This window comes from Penicillium solitum, assembly GCF_028829755.1.
Source record: "Penicillium solitum strain IBT 25940 chromosome Unknown utg000001l_segment0_segment0, whole genome shotgun sequence".
Classification (NCBI taxonomy): Eukaryota; Fungi; Ascomycota; class Eurotiomycetes; order Eurotiales; family Aspergillaceae; genus Penicillium; species Penicillium solitum.
The window spans coordinates 7,900,496-7,921,534 of NW_027072121.1; the positions used below are offsets into that span (position 1 = coordinate 7,900,496).

The 21,039-nt window shown below is 48.6% G+C and overlaps 9 protein-coding genes across 9 annotated transcripts; 5 read left to right on the plus strand and 4 right to left on the minus strand.

Annotated features, from left to right (window-relative positions):
* Window positions 1-563: 563 nt before the first annotated feature.
* On the plus strand, window positions 564-2,500 carry N7455_003038 (uncharacterized protein; the record flags this gene model as incomplete). Its single annotated transcript, XM_040955060.2, has 7 exons — window positions 564-596; window positions 649-841; window positions 907-1,418; window positions 1,472-1,582; window positions 1,637-2,123; window positions 2,192-2,416; window positions 2,472-2,500. The coding sequence occupies 7 exons, from the start codon at window positions 564-566 to the stop codon at window positions 2,498-2,500; spliced, it is 1,590 nt and encodes a 529-aa protein (XP_040814507.2).
* A 1,533-nt stretch (window positions 2,501-4,033) lies between these two features.
* Window positions 4,034-7,720, plus strand: set1 (histone methyltransferase SET1; the record flags this gene model as incomplete). Its single annotated transcript, XM_040955046.2, has 2 exons — window positions 4,034-7,562; window positions 7,617-7,720. 2 exons carry the CDS (start codon window positions 4,034-4,036, stop codon window positions 7,718-7,720), a joined length of 3,633 nt encoding a protein of 1,210 aa, XP_040814398.2.
* Window positions 7,721-8,151: 431 nt separating this feature from the next.
* On the minus strand, window positions 8,152-8,695 carry N7455_003040 (RNA methylation protein TRM112; the record flags this gene model as incomplete). The annotated part of the gene is made up of 3 exons (XM_040955083.2): window positions 8,152-8,156; window positions 8,227-8,416; window positions 8,510-8,695. 3 exons carry the CDS (start codon window positions 8,693-8,695, stop codon window positions 8,152-8,154), a joined length of 381 nt encoding a protein of 126 aa, XP_040814415.1.
* Window positions 8,696-9,042: 347 nt separating this feature from the next.
* Window positions 9,043-10,236, minus strand: N7455_003041 (small ubiquitin-related modifier domain-containing protein; the record flags this gene model as incomplete). Its single annotated transcript, XM_040955220.2, has 1 exon — window positions 9,043-10,236. One exon carries the CDS (start codon window positions 10,234-10,236, stop codon window positions 9,043-9,045), a length of 1,194 nt encoding a protein of 397 aa, XP_040814299.2.
* A 560-nt stretch (window positions 10,237-10,796) lies between these two features.
* On the plus strand, window positions 10,797-11,336 carry N7455_003042 (U4/U6-U5 snRNP complex subunit LSM6). Its single transcript, XM_040955107.2, has 4 exons — window positions 10,797-10,828; window positions 10,886-11,005; window positions 11,058-11,171; window positions 11,240-11,336. The coding sequence occupies exons 2-4, from the start codon at window positions 10,900-10,902 to the stop codon at window positions 11,260-11,262; spliced, it is 243 nt and encodes an 80-aa protein (XP_040814388.2). The 5' UTR covers window positions 10,797-10,828; window positions 10,886-10,899; the 3' UTR covers window positions 11,263-11,336.
* A 552-nt stretch (window positions 11,337-11,888) lies between these two features.
* N7455_003043 (S-methyl-5-thioribose-1-phosphate isomerase) lies at window positions 11,889-13,101 on the plus strand (the record flags this gene model as incomplete). Its single annotated transcript, XM_040955241.2, has 2 exons — window positions 11,889-12,409; window positions 12,474-13,101. 2 exons carry the CDS (start codon window positions 11,889-11,891, stop codon window positions 13,099-13,101), a joined length of 1,149 nt encoding a protein of 382 aa, XP_040814420.2.
* N7455_003044 (uncharacterized protein) lies at window positions 13,065-13,497 on the minus strand (the record flags this gene model as incomplete). The annotated part of the gene is made up of 3 exons (XM_065604398.1): window positions 13,065-13,257; window positions 13,319-13,338; window positions 13,462-13,497. 3 exons carry the CDS (start codon window positions 13,495-13,497, stop codon window positions 13,065-13,067), a joined length of 249 nt encoding a protein of 82 aa, XP_065462889.1.
* A 211-nt stretch (window positions 13,498-13,708) lies between these two features.
* On the plus strand, window positions 13,709-14,469 carry N7455_003045 (rRNA-processing FCF1 family protein; the record flags this gene model as incomplete). Its single annotated transcript, XM_040955134.2, has 4 exons — window positions 13,709-13,779; window positions 13,838-13,906; window positions 13,962-14,324; window positions 14,388-14,469. 4 exons carry the CDS (start codon window positions 13,709-13,711, stop codon window positions 14,467-14,469), a joined length of 585 nt encoding a protein of 194 aa, XP_040814286.1.
* A 506-nt stretch (window positions 14,470-14,975) lies between these two features.
* N7455_003046 (rRNA-processing protein UTP21) lies at window positions 14,976-20,628 on the minus strand (the record flags this gene model as incomplete). Its single annotated transcript, XM_040955219.2, has 7 exons — window positions 20,371-20,628; window positions 18,831-20,309; window positions 18,518-18,769; window positions 17,817-18,455; window positions 17,158-17,765; window positions 16,514-16,750; window positions 14,976-16,380 (listed from the first exon to the last, which is right to left on the minus strand). Exons 1-7 carry the CDS (start codon window positions 20,479-20,481, stop codon window positions 14,976-14,978), a joined length of 4,731 nt encoding a protein of 1,576 aa, XP_040814331.2. The 5' UTR covers window positions 20,482-20,628.
* Between the last annotated feature and the right edge of the window lie 411 nt (window positions 20,629-21,039).

Genomic DNA, 21,039 nt, shown 5'->3' on the forward strand with positions numbered 1-21,039 from the left:
CAAATTGTCCTCTTGGGCCGCCATCTCAACTTAGGGTTTGGAGTGGATCCTGCAGGCTTCCGGGGGATGAGGGACCGTGCAACCTCCCCGGCTGAGGGAGGCTTAGGGACTAAAGTAGGAACACGCAGTAAGCCTTGAGGAAATTTGTCAAATATACTCTGTCCAAGTTGTAGGATTTGGAATTCCCCGTGAGACCCTGAACGTATCGTCGGCGTAGATTTAAAACTTAAACTTCGACTTGGCTTTGCAACTAAGCTTTTTGTGGACATCAATGGAAGATCAGCTGCGATCAACTGCTGTCTGAGGCTGAGCTGATGTCCATAAAGCTGACTGCTGGGCATTTTGATTGGCTCGCTCGTTCAACACTTCCAACCTTGGAAGGTTTCCTCGTATTTTCGTTGTACATTTCATGGCGTAGAGTACGGAGTATACATATCTAAATATTGTTCCTAACTATAGCTTCCAATATAGAGTAAATATAAGTATACAGGTAAATCGGATTTAAGAATGCAACAATCTTCAGAACTATACGGAGTTAATCCCACATATCTCTGTTCAAAGCAATGGGTGGTCTACCTCTATGGAGAAGCCCCTTAGTAAGCTACATGACTGTGCACTTAGAATGTGTGGAATCCTAACCAGCTTTAGTCAAAGGGGAGCGATCGACGAGGTCAAATAGTCGATGAAGTGGCCGATCTGACAACCCAAGACGAGACGCTGTTTGACAATCCACAGTTCGAGCACTATGAAGCAACCTCCAACATCCAACTCTTTTTTGATCTCTTCTTTGTTGCCAATTTGACCTCTTTTACAAATACCCATGAGATCAATAGTTCAGAAAGTCTGTCCCAGATCTATTCCCCGGACTCTTGGTCAATATGCTAACTCGGTTTCTCTCACTCTTAGAACTAAGCTCCTACATCGGGTTCTTCTGCATCTTATGGTTCACTTGGGCTCAGGTCACTTTATATGATGTCCGGTTCGCTACAGACAGCATCATCGAACGTGTCGCCCATGCGTGTCATTTTGGAGTTATGGTCGGGCTCGCAATAATTGGACCAGAGTTTCTAACGGAACATGATGGATGGGGACCTCTGCAGCAGCTGTCACTTATCCTGATGGCGAGTCGGGTGGTTCTTTTCTGTCAATATGGATCAACTCTATTCTTTACCTGGAGGTATCGCGTCACCCGCTTGCCATTGATAGCAGTGATGGCGTCCTTATTCGTTGCCGTGTTTATCTATCTCGGTTTATCGTTTGCCTTCTACCGACGCACAGCTTACGACGCATACATTGGCTGGTATGTAGTGGCTGTGATGGAGGTCGGGGTCAACCTCACTCTTGCAGCTCAGTGGCAAGCCATGTCGTTTGAGAGGACACATCTCATAGAGAGGTTGACTTGTTTGACCTTGATCATCGTACGTTACCGATTCCCATTCTTACACTCGGAAGCAGTGGTTGATTTGAACAGCTCGGCGAGGGCATCATCGGCCTAACCAAGACCATTATCAAGATTGAGACATTTGACCTCAGGTTCACGTCCGCGGATATTGGTTCTATTATATCAGCGGTGTTGGTCATTGTCAGAACCCCGACCTATTGGATACTGAAGCAGATATACTAATTTATATAATAGTATCTTGTATATCAACTATATTTCGATAATGTCCGCATGGAACCGTTTGGTTCCGTCAACCAGCAGTTGTGGTCTTTACTTCACTTTCCTTTCCATCTGGCCCTTACTCTCATGATGGAAGGGACAAATCAGATCCTACTATGTGCCCATGTTGTTCGAGACCTTTTTAACTTGACATCTATCTTCGAAGGGGAGATCTCACTACATGATAGGCTCATTACCCTGAATGAGACGGTCCATACCATCTATGAGAGATTCCCCTCCACAGAGGCTGTGATTAACGAGGTTGAAGAGTCCTTGCATGCACTTTTGGAGCCGACTGCCAATACCACGCAGGAGGAGACGCTAGCAGAATTCCAACTCGTTGTAAAGGAAATGGCCAAAACGATCATTGAAGGCTACGGCTGGGAACCTCCAAAGGAAGTCGCCGAGGCGGACTTTGCGGGATACGGAGACTCAATTGTGTCAATCTTCAACCTCACTTTTGGTAATTATATAATTGCCGTTGATTGTGTAATCTTTCATCTTTAGTACTAACCAATGTACTTTTTATAGGATACTTCTGCGTCTGTGTTGGCTTTGTCTGTTTGATAATTGGCGTTCTCACCTTATTATCACACAGATATGGCTATTCGCTTATGCGGTATATCAGCATCGGCGCCAATATTCTTGTCGGCCTGGCTATTACACTGCTCAGCACGATGGTCCTAACCGATGCGGCAGGGAACCTGGGGACAACGCCTTGGACACTTCCGGCCTTAACATTGATATTGCTAACTTGTATGTTACTCTCACCCAGGGCGGATAGTTTGATATGATGCTAATGTGTTTCTAGTGCTGGGCTTACATCACCTTTCCATCTGATCCTAGTTGATCCCCTAGGGGATGTAAACGGGGGGAACAACTGAGTCGAGTGACAGGGGTGCTGGGTATGAGGATGTTCATGAACAATTTACATGGGAGAGTAGTGAGGCGACGAGCTAGACAAACTATAATTTTACACATTCATTCAACCGGTCTAACTTGACAAATTGATTAGTGTGGTTCACCTAATCATACTATTTAAGATCTTATATCCTTTAACATTGTCTTTTAACAGACTATCTCCATTGAGTCGGCAAGTCTTTGAATAATAGCTTTAGTATTGGGTCCCCGACAGCTGACCCTGGTATTGAACATTCGGTCTTTTCGCTTTCGAGGGCGGAATGTAAACTCTGTACCCTCGTCTACTGTCGGGATTTCAGACGCAATCGGAAATTGGATATCGCAGCGAGCTTCTCTCAGGGAGTTGAATGAGAAACTCTTGAGTAAAGGAAACTCGCTGAGCATTTGAAGTATTGATTTCCAGCCTGAGCTCTCCAGTGTTATCCAAGTTATGTTGAGGACACTAAGGCTGTCCCGATAGTTGCGCAATAGCTTGCTTAAGCTCGCTCCGTTGATTTTTGATGTGGTCACCCCTTCCAGGGATATAGGTGAAGTATAGAATGAGGATATCCATACTCTGTACACGTAGATGCGTATGTCTGTAAGGGTCACATGTGGACTGAGTAACCACCTACATAGTACCCAAGTACTAAACCTCATAAAGCGGCACCCGTAAAAGTCTCTAAAATGCAATAGAGCGAATGTATATATATCAGACTATTCAACCATTCAATGTATGGATATTGGGCTTTTTATTTTATTATAGCCTATTAGTGAGATTAGTCTCAAGGCCACTATCAACCATCATCTCCAATAACAAAAAAAAATTGCAAGATCAAACTGATTTCCTCAATGAATGCCCAAAAGATACTTACTAGGTACCTCCCTTATAGGGGTTAATTGGGTGAATGAATAAGTCGCGGTGAGGTCACTTGGGGTCCCCTTTCAGAACAAAAAAAAAAAAAAAAAACCCTTGCTGAATCATTCAATGTTAACTCCAGGGCCCCAGAATGGTCCCCGGGGAACTTGAACTTGAACTTCACCACTTCATACCTAATTATATTCATTCTACACGCTTCACTCCCCCGTGATTCCATTTCTTTCTGTCCTTATAGGAGTTCATATCCCTTGAAAGCGTGAAGTTCCCAACTCCCGCGTCCCCACCATTCCACTTCCTTCCGCTCCATCGCGTCTTAGTCTCCTGCAAACTCTTGAATTGCGCGTAACCGCACCTCCGCAGACTCAACAGCTGAATATCGTTTTCCACTCCTCCTTTTTCTTCTGATCTCTTTTGTTTTCTCATCTCTTCCTTGAAACCGACACACCTGCATAAGCCCCTTCATCTCAATTTCCTCAATTCTGCCGTGACGGGACCTTCTCGGTCGCATGTGTTCGCAATAGCCGAATCACCACTGTCAAGGATGCTGCTTTCTGATCGCGCCACGGTCTCTGGCGTGTAGCCAACCTCTCACCATGTCACGCGCCTCGGCTGGCTTTGCAGACTTCTTCCCCACCGCCCCATCAGTCCTTCAGCAGAAGCGCTTCAAGACAGCGCAGGAACGACGGAAATTACATGTCGAGGGTGATCAAATTTCTGAAAGGACCCCGGATTGTCCATTGTCTCTTTCCCCGAGCACACCCGCGGCCGTTGGGACACCTCTCAAACCTGATACAGACGAGGGGGGAGCTCGCACTCCATCGGTCCCCAACGAGCTTGAATTGACCATTCCCGCTAAGGCGAAACCCGTGGAGGATCGGAATGGGCTACCTCCACCACCCACGGCAATTCCCGTCTCATCACACATCGATACACTGACACCGCTCACCAATGCGGAGTCATCACCCCCTTGCAAATTAACCAGTCCATCACAGTCAAAGATCGCAGGCGGAGGTTCTCCGGGTACTTCTTCCAGGCCGAATCCCGAAATCGCCAAATCTTCCATCACTCCAATCCACACCCCTCCGACCCCTCAGTCGCAAACCCGACACCTCGAGCTTCGCGTAAGAGGCTGCAAGGTTGTGTACGACCCCGATTTGGACAAGCGGACCTCGTCAAAAGAAAAGCGGAAAAAGCCCGAGTATGTGGACATCGTGAATAATGGTCAAGCTGATGCACCACCCGATCCGCGTCGTGCGATTGCCAATTATACCCGTGGATCTGGCTGCAAACAGAAGACAAAATACCGACCTGCGCCTTACAATTTGAAGCCATGGGCATACGACGTGGCAACGAGCATTGGCCCCGGGCCCCCGATACAGGTTGTAGTGACGGGATTTGACCCTTTGACTCCGATCGCCCCGATCAGCGCGCTTTTCGCAAGCTTTGGAGATGTGGCCGAAATCAAAAACCGCACAGACCCTATCACCGGCCGGTTTCTGGGGATCTGTTCGATCAAATACAAAGATAGCACTTCAGTCCGAGGAAATGGCCCGGCGTCAGCATCCAGCGCAGCCCGGCGTGCATACTTCGAATGCAAAAAAGAACAACGGATTGGCACACGCAGGATTAGGGTCGAGCTGGACCGCGACGGCATTGTCTCAGATCGAATGGCTGCGAAAGCAGTCGAGTCCCAGCGACTGGCTTCCAAGAATACCCTCCCGCCCGCAAGCGAACCGAGACCGGATATCCAGATCAAGAAAAGCGAACCACCACCGACTGCGCCTAAAGGTCCCTCGGGCAGGTCATCCTTACGGCCGGGGGTCGTTATCCCAGAAGGTCCTAGGGCCGGTGTCCGGTCGCCTGTTGTACAATCATTGGTCGAAGAAACTCCCATCTTGAGTCAGATTAAACGCGATCCATACATTTTCATTGCGCATTGTTACGTCCCAGTCCTCAGCACAACAGTTCCCCACTTGAGGAAGAGACTGAGGCTCTTTTCGTACAAGCATATTCGTTGCGACAAAACCGGATACTATATCATCTTCGAAAACTCGCGCCGGGGTGAGGAGGAAACCGAACGCTGCTACCGACTATGCCACATGCAACCCTTGTTCACCTATATCATGAATATGGAGAGCCAACCCTACGGGAACCCGAACTACGAACGAAGTCCCAGCCCCGAACGTCTTCGCACCGAACAACGAAACAAGGCCGAAAAGGATCGGACAAGGAAAGAGGCCGATTTGGATATCGAAGAAGAGAAAAAGCAGCGTGCGCTTGATTTGGATCCATGCCGAGAGGTGTTGTCTATCATCATTCGCGACCTGAGGGACAAGCTTCTCGAAGACGTGAAGTCACGCGTAGCTGCTCCAGCTCTCTACGACTATTTGGAACCGAGTAAACATGCGTCTAAGAGGGAAAGGCTGGGTATTTCGGACCCCGAAGGTACAAAACGATCTGTTTTCCAAATCGACAGTACCCCTGGCTCTCGAGGTGAAATGTCTGCCGGTCGAGACCCCCTCAGATCATCAGGTCTGAACGTCCTTGCTCTTCCTCGTATCCGAAAAGCCCATGGTCTTGACCATGCGGGTGCTGCCTTCCTAGATGAACGGCGCAGGCAACCACTACGAAAGAAAGAAGTCCGGCCCTTGTATCATCGCTTACAGCAGTTGCACGACGATGAAGATTCGGACGACGAGCAGCGCACCCCTGCTACTAGGGATGCCGATGAGCGAGAGAGCCGACCCCCTAGTCGCGCAAGTTCAACGACATCGGAGTTTGAACGCGATGGAGGATACCAGTCAGACGACCTGGGATCGTCTCAAGAGGCCGAAGAGCGCGGCGCTGAAGATGTGGACGATTTGGATGCCACAAATCAAATTAGCGATCTGTCGCATGAACTTCAGGTGTCTCCCACGTCAGGCAAGAGAAAGCGACTGACTGAAGATGAAGAAGAAGCACGAAAGCGGCAGCGACAGGAGGATGAGCTATTTGGCATTGACTCAGAAACAGTCGGACATGAGGATGCGACTAAAGACCTGGAAACGCCCGCGGCCATTGGCGATGATCTCGCAGAGGATGCCGACAAATTACCAACGCACGATGAACCCGCAGACCAGCTCACCGAGCTTGTCTCTTACAAACATCCCGAGGGTGATGATCTTTCCATCAGCGAAACGTGGGAAGCCGAACCTATCGATGAGCCGAAAACGGAGATTGAGTGGGGCGTTTCCAGGGATATGCCCCGGGCTACGGTGGAAGATGATGAAACTATCGTGCTTGATTTGGATGGTTGGCAACACCTGGTCAAGGATGATGAAGATCTGCGATTTTTGCGAGAAATCCTACTGGATCAGTCAGAATCAATTATTCAAAATCTTGCTGCATGGGGTTGGAAACAGAAGGAGATCAAAGCTCTCAATGGTCTGGAAACTGGCACAACCCAGGACGCCATCAGTATCCCTGGCTATTATGTGCCGAATACCACAGGAGCTGCGCGGACGGAAGGTCGCAAAAGGATTCTTGAGGCAGAAAAATCCAAATATCTGCCCCATCGGATCAAGGTTCAGAAGGCTCGTGAGGAGCGTGAAGCGAACGCAAAGGCAGATCCACAAGCAGCAGCAGCGGAAGCTGCCAGGATTGCAGCCGCTAAAACAATATCAAAATCGACATCCCGGTCAACGCGAGTCAACAACCGCCGGCTCATTGCAGACATCAATGCGCAAAAGCAAGCCCTTCCCACTGCGAACGGCGACGGAGATGTTCTTCGATTCAATCAGCTCAAGAAGCGCAAGAAGCCTGTGCGCTTCGCTCGCTCTGCCATTCATAATTGGGGCTTGTATGCCGAGGAAAACATCACTGCCAATGACATGATCATTGAGTATGTTGGGGAGAAAGTGCGTCAGCAAGTTGCCGATATGAGAGAAAGACGATACCTGAAGAGCGGAATCGGCAGCAGTTATCTCTTCCGAATTGATGAGAACACCGTCATCGATGCCACAAAGAGAGGAGGAATTGCGCGATTCATCAATCACAGCTGTACACCCAATTGCACTGCTAAGATCATCAAGGTCGATGGCAGCAAACGGATTGTGATTTATGCGCTTAGGGATATCGAAAGAGGTTCGTGAACTCCGCTCGCTTCATGGGAAAACACATGCTAACGAAATCTATCAGATGAGGAGCTCACGTACGACTACAAATTCGAAAGAGAGTGGGACAGCGATGATCGAATTCCCTGTCTCTGTGGCTCAACGGGCTGCAAGGGATTCCTCAATTAAACCCACTTTCCAAGATCTTTCAACAAAGTTCTCTGGGAGGTTTCTTGGCTCTCTTCTACTGGGTGGCGTTGAATCAGGCTGGCGTTTTCAGCGTGGGAGCATTAACGCATTTATCAATGGCAATCGTGATTTCATAAACTACAGACTCTCTTGTACAATATACCAATTCCAAAAGAATTTCGCCTGTTCCGTTTCGAGTCATGGCCCTGGAGAAAAGTCCTCTTAGAAAGCAATGTGAGAGCGTAGATGTGTCAAGTCCCAGAAGAACTCGACTCGGCTATCTGATAACCCTGGTGCCACTGCACAGGGTCCTTTTTTCGAAGAGAAGGAAAGGAAAGGAAGAGAAACTGGTTCTCAAAAACCGGTTCCTAGCCCTGGGGTATCGATTTGCGAAGCAATTTGGGTGAAAAGCGCATGTGGGATTGTGTTGTTCAGACTGGAAAGAGAACTCATATTAGCAAAACGAACAGCCAAGGAAAAAAAGAACAAAAGATGATATTTCTCACCAAGGTGGCTTGGAAGAAGGAAGTTCGCAATTCCTTCCTTAATCATATATGAATGACCGCAGTTCCCGCAGGTCAATTTTCCTTCTGTGACGTGCGTCTCAAGTAGCAACCGGTGCAAGTCCTTCAATGTTTGCTCGTTGTCGAGAGCCTCGCCCTCGGGTTTCGAGTCCGGAAGAGTCGGGAATCCAAGCTAAGAGTGCAAGTGTTAGTTTATTTGTGATTGTCGGTGAACGCTGAATACCTAGGTATCTGTCGTTGGATGTTGGGGTTGGATTGTTCATACCTCGTTGGAAATAGTGCGCAGGGCTTCCCAGTCAATGCGGGGAAGGACGTTGCGGATGAATTCGGGCTGGAAATCCAATTCCTGTTGCTCTAGCTCGGCATCGTTGAAATGTAATGGGAATGAGGCTGGTGATGTCTTGCATTCCTTCACGGCGCATGTCACGAAATTGGCGGTGATCACTTTCATTGTGGCGGGTTTGGGGTGGGGATTGCTGGTAGCTTGTTTGATGCGAAGGTTCTGGGGACCTTGGTCAATATGTTGAGATTGATTGGGTCTAGACAGGATATCAATTTAAAGGATAACGAACAACGTCGGTGGCCCCTCCGAGGGAGAAAAAAAAAGAGCCCCACGGCTTATCGGATATCATGTGATATGGATACCCGGACTATGGACTATACCGGTTGATGTTTACTTTTGAAATTGTATATACATTATCTTAGAGACAAATTTCCTAGATTCAAACTGGATGATTTGATTAGCTTTGATTGGCTTTTATTAGCTATTATTCAATTCTTCAGATCCTTCAACGCGAATTATTTGATCTGGACATCCACCAGATCTAGATCGTCAATGTCATGATCGCCGAGACATGAATCCGGGTCAAGTTTGTCTCCGTCAAACAGGAGAAAGATATCATGGTCCACAGAGATATTCTGTTTATCTCGGAAAGCAGATATGAGTCGTGAAATCAGGGTCTTTTTTCTTGCTTTGATCCTGAAATCATCGTATCCAGGACTCCTCAGAATAAGTTTCATTGGCTCACCCTGGTCATCTTCTGGGGATTGCGACGCTGTAGGGGGCTTGTCATTATCAGGCGAGGTAATTCGCTGATTAACCGGAAGGGGTAAGTCGGTAACCGCTTCCATATGTATGCGCAGCTCTTTCTGGTCTGCAAAGGAGTCATCATCAATGCCAGGGATCGCCGCAGAGTTTTTCCCGGAGTTTATATTTAGACTCCTGCAAGTTGTCACGTCAAACAGACGTCGACCTTTCCAGGTCAGGTAGATTGATGCCTGTATTTGGGGATCGAAATTTTGGCGATTGCACCATGCCAACCGCACATCTCTTAGCCGCTGTGACATTTTGCGATGGACAAGTAATGGTTTGGTATTTGCAATTTCAGATGAGATCAAGATCTGAACAATCGGGTCATCCGCTGGAACTTCTGCCGGTTGAACAGGCTGAGGAGATTGAATAGGTCGAGGTGGTTGAACAGGTTGAGGGCTTCGAGTTTCCGAGTCATCCGCGAGGACAATCACTGGTTTAACTGGCAGAGCACCTAGTGATTCCGGGCCACTAATTTTCTGCGGTGACTGGGGCAAGCGGTTTTCTGAGCTGCGTCTCTGGGTTGTCTCGTGTTGTTTGACTGGCTTGGCTGACTCGGGTGAGGAATCATGCAAGGAAATAGGAAGTTCTTGTGACTCTGGTAGCACAATTTTGTTGCTACCGACCTCGCGGCTCACATCCTGCACCGGACTGCCATCATCGCGCCCTTTCCTCTTTTCCCTAGAAACCCGGCGCCGCTTCTCTCGTTTTGGGTCTTCGGTATCTTCGGTATCTTTGGTGTCTTCGGTATGTTCTGGAATTTCTGGTGATTTCGGTTTGTTGTGTGCTTCACGGTTCGCAGCAATAATATCAGAGTACGTTTGTTCTGAGCGTCGATAAAAATCAGTGCTAGTTTCTTCCGTATTCTTGATTGCCCATGAGGGCTTTTTGAAAAAGCTCATGACTCTCGGAGCCGGAATTGGTCGTCAAAAATGCAAGTATGGTAGGATGACCGAACGGATTTAGAGGTGACTCGTGGGGGCACTTGTTTACAATCAGTGATATGTTAGTGGGAGAGTAAAATGCGCGAAATGAGCCTTGGGCATAAGCCAAACAATTGGCAGTTAAGTGAAGGGAACATGCATCACATCTTTCCAGACTTGGAATAGGTGCAGTGGGACCTCGGGGAACACCGTCCTGTTTACCGCCTACTAGAAGTGCACTAGCGCGCTTTCTGACAAGCGGAACATTTGACAATATAAGACCTATGTTCTCTTGATTTCTTATGAATTGACCTCACATAGCTACAGTTAGCTCGTGTCTTCCAAAATCTAATCATTTCAACATTTTGAATGTTGTTTGCAAAGTTAGTAAAAGGTATACTATTTTATGACCGGCAATACCGGCAGAATATAAGGGCGGTATCCCACTCCCTACGAAAACTTATCAGCGGATCCCGCCCCGCTTGCGATAGTCCACACCCTCACCGCCTTCCTGGTCTCTCACATTCGAATGCTTCATCCCTCCGCCTACTTCAAAACACATCTCAACCAGGTATGTCTCTCCTTTTTCCCTTGAACTCTGCTCTGGCTGACATTTGATAAAATTCAGACCATAACATCAATATGGAGAACGCCCCAACCTCCGAAGGGAAAGACCCCTCTGTCTTCTTGAGTGAGATCATCGGTGCGCCTGTGATCGTGAAGCTGAATTCCGGAGTGGTATACAAGGGTACGGGCTCCTCTTCCAATTCCCAATGACTTCGCTTCTAATGCGCCTGTAGGTGAATTGCAATCAGTCGATGGATACATGAACATTGCCCTCGAGAAGACGGAGGAATATGTGAACGGAAAACTACGACGAAACTACGGCGATGCTTTCGTGCGTGGAAATAATGGTTAGTCAATCCTTTCTTTTCTTCGGATCCTATGACGTGCGCGACGGCTTTCTGATCAGCGTCTACAGTACTCTACATCTCTTCCAGTTAAATCCAAAAAATACACTGTTCGGTGTTATCGATTGGGCCCGCCTATGACAGCCTGCAGGTGGATAAGAAAGGCGCGCTTTGAGTGCCATCGCAATGATTTGGATTCTTCTAGCTAATAGGGGGACAGCATACTAGCCTAGGTGGTGATTGACCAACTCTTCTTATGATGCAGTTGACCAGACTTGCGAGCCTGGGGTTATGGAGGCTACCTACCTGGGGGTTCTTTTTTTCCCCTGCTTTGTACTGAACTGGACATTAGTGCCTATGACCATGAGCTCATCTTTTTTGCCCAGCGACTTTTTAATATTTTCTGGTGATGCGGCGATGTGCCATTGATCTTGTGTTTTGATTGGCGCAAAGTACATTCGCGCAGTAATACATGGCATTTTATCCCGCTACAGCTTGATTATCTTACCTACATACATAGGTTGATGGTACGTTCCTGGAAAGGTTGTACCTCCATATTGTATATTGTACCTTTGTTATACCCTTTGTTATACCCCCCGCGGCCGGAGCCCTGATAGGCCTTGATTAAGTAAGCTTTACCAGGTCCCCGCGGTACTTTTTAAAGATCTTTCCTCGCGCCTCACCCAGGTCTTCAGAACTTTTTTACCGTCACCTACGAAGATGTTACAAGCAATCAAGTTCAGAAAGGGTAACCTTGAGATCCTGGATCAGTTACAGCTTCCCTTCGTCGAAGAATACATTCCCATTCGGACTACAGAAGATGGATGGCACGCAATCAGAGATATGAAAGTCCGCGGGGCACCTGCTATCGCTATCGTCGCAATGCTCGCCCTCGCTTCGGAACTAACTTCTGCTGTGGATGGTGGCAAGCTTTCACAATCATCAGAAGAGGTGTGCCAGTATATCACAGAGAAGCTTGCTTATCTTGTGACGAGTCGGCCAACTGCCGTCAATCTCGCTGATGCTGCGCGCAAGCTGGAGACCGTGGTGGTCAATCGCACGAAAGAATCTGGCTCTACTGGCCAAGAAGTCGCAGCCGCATTTATTCAGGCGGCAGAGGATATGATGGGGAAGGATCTCGAGGATAACAAGAGAATTGGACACAATGGCGCAGAATGGATCGCCACTCATGCGGCCAGAGGAAATTCAGAAGTTGCTGTGTTGACTCACTGCAACACTGGGTAGGGCTGATTTACTACGTTATCCGTTATCCGTCGTATCTTCTCACTAATCCTAAATCACTAGCTCTCTCGCCACTTCTGGATATGGCACCGCATTGGGTGTGGTTCGTTCGCTGGCCTCGAAGAACATCCTACGTCACGCTTATTGCACAGAGACTAGGCCCTACAACCAGGGGTCTCGCCTTACAGCATTCGAGTTGGTTCACGACAAAATTCCAGCTACGCTCATCACGGATTCTATGGCGGCCGCTTTGCTCGCAGATACCCAAGTGGGTGTGAATGCAATTGTGGTGGGAGCTGATAGGGTAGCAGCAAATGGTGACACAGCCAACAAAATCGGCACATATGCCCTGGCTGTCTTGGCAAGGTACCACGGTGTCAAGTTCCTTGTCGCAGCGCCACTCACAACAATCGATATGGCCACAAAATCAGGAAAGGATATTGTCATTGAGCAACGTGCAGCATCCGAGGTGACCAGCATCAAAGGTCCCTGTGCGGGCTCTGAGGCCACCGACCAGATTGCGATTGAGACCGTGAAAATTGCCGCGCCAGGGATCAATGTCTGGAACCCGGCATTTGACATTACTCCTGCAAGTTTGATCGATGGGATTATCACAGAGATTGGAGTTGTAGAGAAGGGAGGCGATGGCCAGTATCACTTGGGTGGGCTATTTGATGGCTCTGCTTTTTGATCCTGATCTGTGCCCAGTTGACTTGGGTCTGTCTCATCGACAGATGTAGCCTCCGCTGCAGCAGTACCCTGCCTTTCGAAAGATGCCAAGAGTTCATCAACTTTGCTTTCAATTGTGCTGAGATGATCCTCCAGGGCGGAGGCAGTCATTTCACCCCTAAATATATGACGTCAATATCATGAATTTATTGATATAAGCTATAAGTGGGCTAACGTACTTTGCAAGATCTGCGAGCGCCTATATCATGAGTTAGCTATCCAATCTTGGATTAGTTGGTAGATGTAAGAGGGGCAATGTTGCCTAGCAGCATAGTTCAGGGAAATAGATGCTGCTTGCGAACGCCGAAGTAGAGGGACTTACTTTCGCCATATCAAATTCTGCATCCGGCTTGGACATAATGAGCGTTCGAGGGTGTATTATTGCTGAGTACAAGGGAATTTTGAAGACAAGATTGTCCGCGGGCCTGCAGGTGACGAGCGGGATGCCCCCGAGGCCCATCCACACGCTTAGTCATCCCGAACCCGAGATAGATTCCCCGATAAGAAAAGAGGAAAAAAAAACCTCTTCCTCACTACTATCACTACTATACCATCCACGTCTCGTCATCATGGGAGTTCAAAAGAAGACTCGCAAGTATGCGCTGGCCAAGAGAGCTATTTCCATGCGCGATAATCGCCTGTTCGTCACAACCACGAAACACACAGTCTTGTTGCGACTTGCTAACAATCGGTTATAGGAAGCAAAATCAAGACAAGACCGAGAAAGGCAAAGAGGCCGCCAAAAATGATGATCTCGTCAAAGAGGCGTAAGGATATTGTATAACACTATCGCAATAACGATACTGACAATTCCGCTTCTAGCCCCCAAGCTCCTTCGTCAATGTTCTTCCAGTTCAACACGGCCCTCGCCCCCCCATACTCCGTGCTCGTCGATACCAATTTCATCTCCCACACTATTCAGCACAAACTCGAGGTCATTCCAACTATGCTCGATTGCCTGTACGCCAAATGTATCCCTATCGTCACCGATTGCGTACTTGCCGAGTTGGAGAAGCTTGGCCCGAAATACCGACTTGCCCTGCGTGTAGCCAAGGACCCTCGGTTCGAGCGAGTAAAGTGTGACCACAAGGGAACCTATGCCGATGACTGTCTGGTCGATCGTGTTATCAAGCACCGTGTCTACATTATCGCCACTAACGATCGTGATCTCAAGAGACGTATTCGGTATGTAACCAACATTTCGGCGCCATTCTCGCTGTACCAGCCAAATTCTAATAACAGCAATAGCAAAATTCCTGGAGCACCCATCATGAGTGTCGCTCGCGGCAAATATGTGATTGAACGACTCCCCGATGCCCCCGAAAAATGAGCGCCTTGAACGACATCCTACCCGCCAGTCGTCTGTCGCTATTGCGACCACACATGATACCCACAAAAATTTCCGTTTCTTTCTTTCCCAGAAAGTTGTAAAATAGCATAAACAATTTTCGCCTCCGGACACCGGGCAAACAACCAACCGCAACACGCAAGACCAAATTATGCCGTCAATCGACTGTATCCGATCAAACAAAACGACTGCACCGAGAACCAGCAGCATCGCTCCTCCCAGGGCCGGTTCTAGTACTTTAAACCTATGTGCCAATGGAATGAATCATTTGAAGGACCCGGGGCTTCTCAGGCAAGGTTATACAGTGGCATATTTATGTCTTCCTCATCTATAGTGACCACCAATGCAAATGTCATTGTAATCTACAAAGACGCCTGAATGCCGAATCCCTAGCTGATCATAGTCATTCACCTAAGGGTTCATGAGCCATGCTGTCTTTCATTTGTGAAGCTCGTAGTGCATTGGCTTGCAATGTATATTCATATCTGTTAACCATATGTCTCTATCAATTGACGAACCGCATGCCGGACACGTCGAGTGTTGGCAAAGCCCTCGATAATTTTCTGCCGCGACATCAATATGTGTAGTGGAGGTAAATCCGCAAGTAGTGAGCTGGATTCAACCAAGTCATCACCAGGAGCTGCAATATCGAAAAGCTGCTTCAGTATTCGCAAAGAGTATAATGCAGCTTGAATTTGAGCGAGAAGGTGAATGTCCGCCCATTTGGTACTTTGCGCCATATATCCCTTTGTAAGAAAGCTCTCCAATTCCTTCGCGCTCGGAACTGTAGTTGTGCCGGCTCTATCACGGTAGATATCGGAAAGAGCATACAAAAACCAGAAGCTCTCGGATGCGAGACCTTCGTCAAAGGTAGCATGTGCATGGGCAAGACGCCTCCGGAGGAGATCCAGGTCGGAGTTTACGGTCTTTGTTCCGCTTAAAGTGATCTCCTCGGCCACGATCCTTCCACCTCTGCGGACAAATTCATGTACAGCCGCAAATTGGTTGGCAGCAGGACGGGAATTGTTGAAAAATGAATACCCAAGGGATCTATAGGCTCGACCTTGTTCCCAGGCACATCGTCTGGAAGAGTCTTCGTTCAGAATCCCGAGATAGACGTGTGGCTGTTCACCCGAGCTGTAGATACCAGGGAGTTCATACTGCCAAAATAACTCCGATACTCTTGGATCCATTGGCTGTGCGGACTGCCCTGCGCCACGTATCACCTCATTATCTTTGGTCTCGGGTTGATACTCTTTCAGAAACTCCAGATATTCAGAGGAGAGCTCAGTCGCCTCACTGCTCTCCTTAGCTATCCGAGTAAGTTCAGCAAAACGCAGGTGATGATTTTTCTGCAATTCGTAACCAAACCACTGAACGCTTGGGATGCCCAATCGACCAGAGAGCGAATGAGGACAGATTCTCAGCCCCCGAATATCTGGGTCGGCTGGATTCCAGACACCTGAGGACGTTTGCACCGAGTCCAAAAACAAGACCGCGCCATTCTCGCCAAGATCGTGCAGCAGGAGATCCGAATCATCTGTCAACACCGCACAGCCGGTAAGTTTTGCCACACTGGCACACTCAACATCAGCTTCTCCTGGCACCATGACGGTGATATCGGCCCAGGGGTAATCAGTATCGGCGACAAGACAGCTGACATCATCGTCAACCTCTTTCCGGACCTGTTCCTTGGTCCATCGGGTCCGCAAGTCCTCAAAGACCGCCGAGACCATGAACGGATTCTCTGGAAGACCCTTCCGTCGCTGAGGCAGGCCTCGACTGCACCAGACCTGTCCTCGCTTAGTCGGGATGACATCGCGACATTTGGGCGTTGCAGGCAGAGAGAGATTCCGCCGAGCCAATTCCAATCGATGCCGTAATTTTTCAATTCTGGAATAGCGGATTGTTCGCTTCGAGACGGGCAAGGCACCATCGAAGCATATCTTATTTCTAAATAGCAAAGAAGGAAAGAAGAATTGATATCAGAGGATAACTGTGTTTTCAGACTAGTGTGAGGGCTTACATGTTAACCCCCATTCTGGTTAATTGGAGAAGGAAGCTGATGACCCCCCGACTGATTTCATCGCAGGTTGGCTGGTAGTCAAGGACATCACTGCTTGGGTCCATCCAGCCCAGGAGTCGGCGGTAGACATGGTATACTAGACTGGGACCGTCGATGACAACGGCCTGCACGCGCGGAAGTCCTGAATCGATTGCCCTCCCATCTAGCAAGACACTTTCGGCATATGGAAGGAGGTGCCTGGTTAAGTGAGGGATACCCATAGCCAATGTGTGGTAGAACACTTCTGGTTGTGGCGCTTGTTTTTTTCCCTTCTTTTTTTTTTTTTTTTGTATTAGTCAGGGGCGAGGCGCCGATTCCAACTTTAGCAAGACAACAATAGTCACTTATACCTTGTCTTTCTGGTCGTCTTCTTGGCAGTCTCTTTATATGCCGTACGTTTAAGATATTTTCGCCCTGGTTGGTATTGTAGCTACAGTATAGGCGGTAAAAATAACTTAATATGTGCAAAACAATTTTTTCATGTATAACCATTGATATAGATTCGACGTAACACGCATGATAGATAACAAAGAAAGAAAACAAAAGGCACTAATGCTCCGAGAAATATTTATGCAGTAATTATGGATCTGTCCAATTCAAATTACCGAGCAGATCGCAAGAATCCAACAACTCCGCGACAGTAGCCCACCAGCTCAGCCAGGCGCTTTCCCTCCCGCTGTTGCTCAGCAGACCAAATTGCTAGAGCCTCTTGCAACAGACGATACTGAGGCTCATCTTGAGTAGAGCTGAGACTCACAGTGTCGGCGTGAATCTTCAAGAAGACTGCCATCCAAGCATTGACAAGCTCAAAGTCTCTCTTTGACTTAAGGCGAGCAGTCAGGGCAACAACGAAATCGGACAACTCAGAGTGTCCATCACGTACCCGAGGATCCAGTGAGCGAATCTCGAGATCTGCTTTGGCTGGAGATAAGGTCTTGAGATGGTCGATAAATGAGCTGAAGTCACCGGAATCATGGCCGGATGCCAATGATCGAGTGAAAATAGATTGAGGAGCACTGGCGGTTCCGTCATTTTGCAACTTAGCAATCCGCATCCTTTCGGCTTCGGCGATTTTGGCCACTGATGCCGCGTCGGTATCCTCGGTGCCAGGGATTTCGCTGGCGGCCTCGGGCCCACTGGAACCGAGGAGAGAAGGAAGGAAGAATGGTGCCTTCTCAGGTGCCTTGGGGGCTTCCTTGGGACGATTACGTTCCTATTGAACTGTTAGCTAGAGACTTGCACTTGTGCAGGAAGAAAAACATACCCGTATAGTATCTAGGTGAATCAATGACTGCCATCTGCTCTTGGGAACAAGACTCAGAGTCATCATGTCGTGTTGTAGTTGTTCCGTCGCTAGTACTGGGCCATCTTCCTCATCTTGCTCGGTAGTATCCACAAAGGCAGCTTCAATAAGACCAGCACCGCCTTCTCCTGAAGTTGCCGGAAGGCCAACGTTCTCAATAACGTTCTCATCCAGGTTTTTGGTCGACACAGGCATGAAAAGGCTGCGGTTGCTCCAAAGACTGATGCCAATGCTACCGGCGTGTGCAGTGGCGAGGAATTCACCGGTTGAAGACATGGCCAGAGCGACACATGTGCTTGAGACGCGGAAAATGTCAATCAGATGTCCGGTTGGCATATCCCATACGCGTACCACCGAGTCCATGGAGGCAGCAACAATCCATCGTCCATCATTTGAGAAGATGAAATCGTTGACTTGGCCGACACATCCCCAGAACTCACGAACGAGCTTTCTGGTCTGGAGGTCAATCACACGGATCGAGAGGTCGTCACAGCTGAAGGCGACTAATTCGCTAGCCTTGTTATAGCGAAGTCCAGTAATGGCAGCCATGGGGTGCCAGTCTAGTTCATCAACGAATTTTCCAGAGAGAAGATCCCAAAACTATATTCCAAAAAAGGTCAATTTGTGAATTCCGAGAAAGAGGAGGGAGTGGTGGGGTGTACCTTGACTTTGCCATCTAGGCCACAGCTGACAACGGTACGGTTCAAGCTGTCAATCATCAAGCCAGTCACAGCTTTGGTGTGTTTAGTAGCCGCAGCGATCGAGGCCTGAGCATTAGATTTGATGCCACGGCCAGCTTGGGGGCGAGCCGGGAAGCTTTGTCGGTGCAGACCTGACTGCATGTTGAACATGTCGATAGAACCTCCAGCTGATCCGATGACAGCGAAAGTACCACATTGTGAAACAGTCACGCTCTGTGAATAATGGATTAGCAAAAGAGAACAATTGCTCAATCATGTTTAAAACCCTGCGTACCTTGACTTCTGTTCCATCACTGGTTGCGAACGCCCATCTACCTGCCTTCTTTTTGCCCCAGAACCAAGTACGTGCGAACTTATCACCTCGGTGACCAGTGACCACGCTTTCCCAACCGGTTGCATTGGAGGCATCGGCGTTTGTAACCTTCGGGTTCGACCAGATTGGACCGGAAGTGGTGGCTCCCATTCCGCCATCACGGTTGAGGCTACAGGCAATGCATGTAACCTCGGGAGCCTTGAGATCCTCTGTACTTGAGATGTTTGATGGCCCTCCCTTCTTAGCCTTGCGTTCCAAGCTACCCTGCGAGATCTCGGTATGCTGGCTGTCTTTGCGCAGACTAAGCCCCCAGAGACTGCAATCCTTGCTTGCACTAAGAAGCCACTTGCCGCCAGACTCGGAACCATCTGAAGATGTCGGCAGGAAATCGAGAGCGCTGACGGCAGCAGAATGTCCGTTTCTTCTGTGAAGAGGTCTGGGAATGGGCGAAAATGGCGTTTCGTCAAAGATCCAAGTTTTCAAAGAATTGTCATCGCCTGATGACACGAGCACTGGCTGTCCATCCAAGAACTCAACACGGTTAGCGCCCATGGGCTTTTCGCCGGTTGACACTCGATGGGCTCCACGAAGAATGCCTGCAATGCGACCTCCATTATTCAAGTCCCAGAGTGTGATATCGCCGCTACCACTTGACGCTGTGGCCATGACACCTGAGCTGCGACCATCGTGGCCAGCACCCAATCCGTCGCCGCGGAAAGTGATGGATGTTACCGGGAGACCACGGGATGATGCGTTCTTGAGAGACAAAATCAGCTGGCCTGAGCTGACGTTCTGAATAGCCAACGCACCGCCCTTGTAGGCAATGGCAACAAGAGATAGAGCGGGAGTGGGGTGAATCGCAGTCACTGGCCCAGCATCTGCTGACAAAGATGGCAATGTGTGAAGAAGCTTTCCACTGCGGAGGTTCCAGATATCGACTGCTCCGTCCGATCGACCCACAAAGATCTTGTTCAGATAAGTCGGCATGTTGCACATTATTCCCGTGTAAATCTTCTCTCCGGAGGAACCCTGTGGGCGCAGACTGGCATAGTGCTCGTATGTGCCCGTTTTCCAAACCTCGAGGCCGCCGGTCCAGCAACCAACCACCCATGAACCAAATACCACCAAGCGCTCGATGGGTCCCTTCAGGTCTGCGGGGCCCTCAAGGACTGCAACTCTTTTGCCGCGCTTGAAAACCCAGACGCCTCCGGGGGCCTGCGACCGGAGATGGCCCCAAGCTGCAAATACCTTATCCTGCCACGCACATGTTGCCGTGATGATCTCCGGTGTTTGCGGTCGAGTCAGAAAGATGAGGTTCAAGCCTCGGCGCAAATCATATGTCTGCAGCGAGTGTCCCACGGAGGTTGTGATTTGAAAGGTCGATTTGCCCAGGCGCACCGATGTAAAGGGAACGGGTGTTGGCGACACCAATCCTAGTGTCTTTATAACAACAAGTCAGTTTAGAGAACAGAAGCAATTCAAATGTGTTTCTTCAACTTACACGGAAAGGAGCAAAGATTTTGGAACCACGTGTTCCGCTGGCCTTAACCTGGGATACTCGTTTCTGCCTCTTCGCAAGAGGCAGATCGAAATTATCGGCCGCAGAAGGCATGCTGATATCGAGGGACACACTGACGACAATGGATATATCGGAGGGTCCAAAGTAATCAGAAGAAACCCCTTAACCTTTCAAGTGAGAATTTCGTTCTGACTTGTTCACCAAGTCAATCACGAAAGGTATCCTAGTAGTCCAAGTCGTCTCACTAGCTTTGTCTTCTTTTTTTTTCCCGATGTTTTTTTCTGCCCCGCCTAGTCCTGCAGGTATCAGACCGCCTTCAAGCAGGTGATGTACATTTTCCTGGAGTACAGAGTACCTCAAGATGGTGAAAATATCTAGAATTTCTCTTTGATGTACCGTGATTTAATATAATTCTACAGTTGTCAATGGTTTTTATATATTGCTTTGCCCAAAATACAGCCACCGATTATCTTATCGGAGACGTCTTTGCACAGTTGAAATGTTATCAAATAGCGTCATCATGTATTGAAGACTTCCACATTAAGTACCCAGGTAGATGGGGCATTTGTACTTTTGGATCTAGTTATGCCGTAGTCTGTAGGAATACGAGGAGGCCCAATGAATCGAATATACAATTAACATACCATTTCT

Bases quoted from the DNA above. Each gene is read 5' to 3' on its own strand.
- N7455_003042 (XM_040955107.2), top strand. From the start codon at position 10,900: ATGGAGAACGCCCCAACCTCCGAAGGGAAAGACCCCTCTGTCTTCTTG. The intron at 11,006-11,057 runs GTACGGGCTCCT...ATGCGCCTGTAG, and splicing joins TTCCGGAGTGGTATACAAGG to GTGAATTGCAATCAGTCGAT. The intron at 11,172-11,239 runs GTTAGTCAATCC...CAGCGTCTACAG, and splicing joins TTTCGTGCGTGGAAATAATG to TACTCTACATCTCTTCCAGT.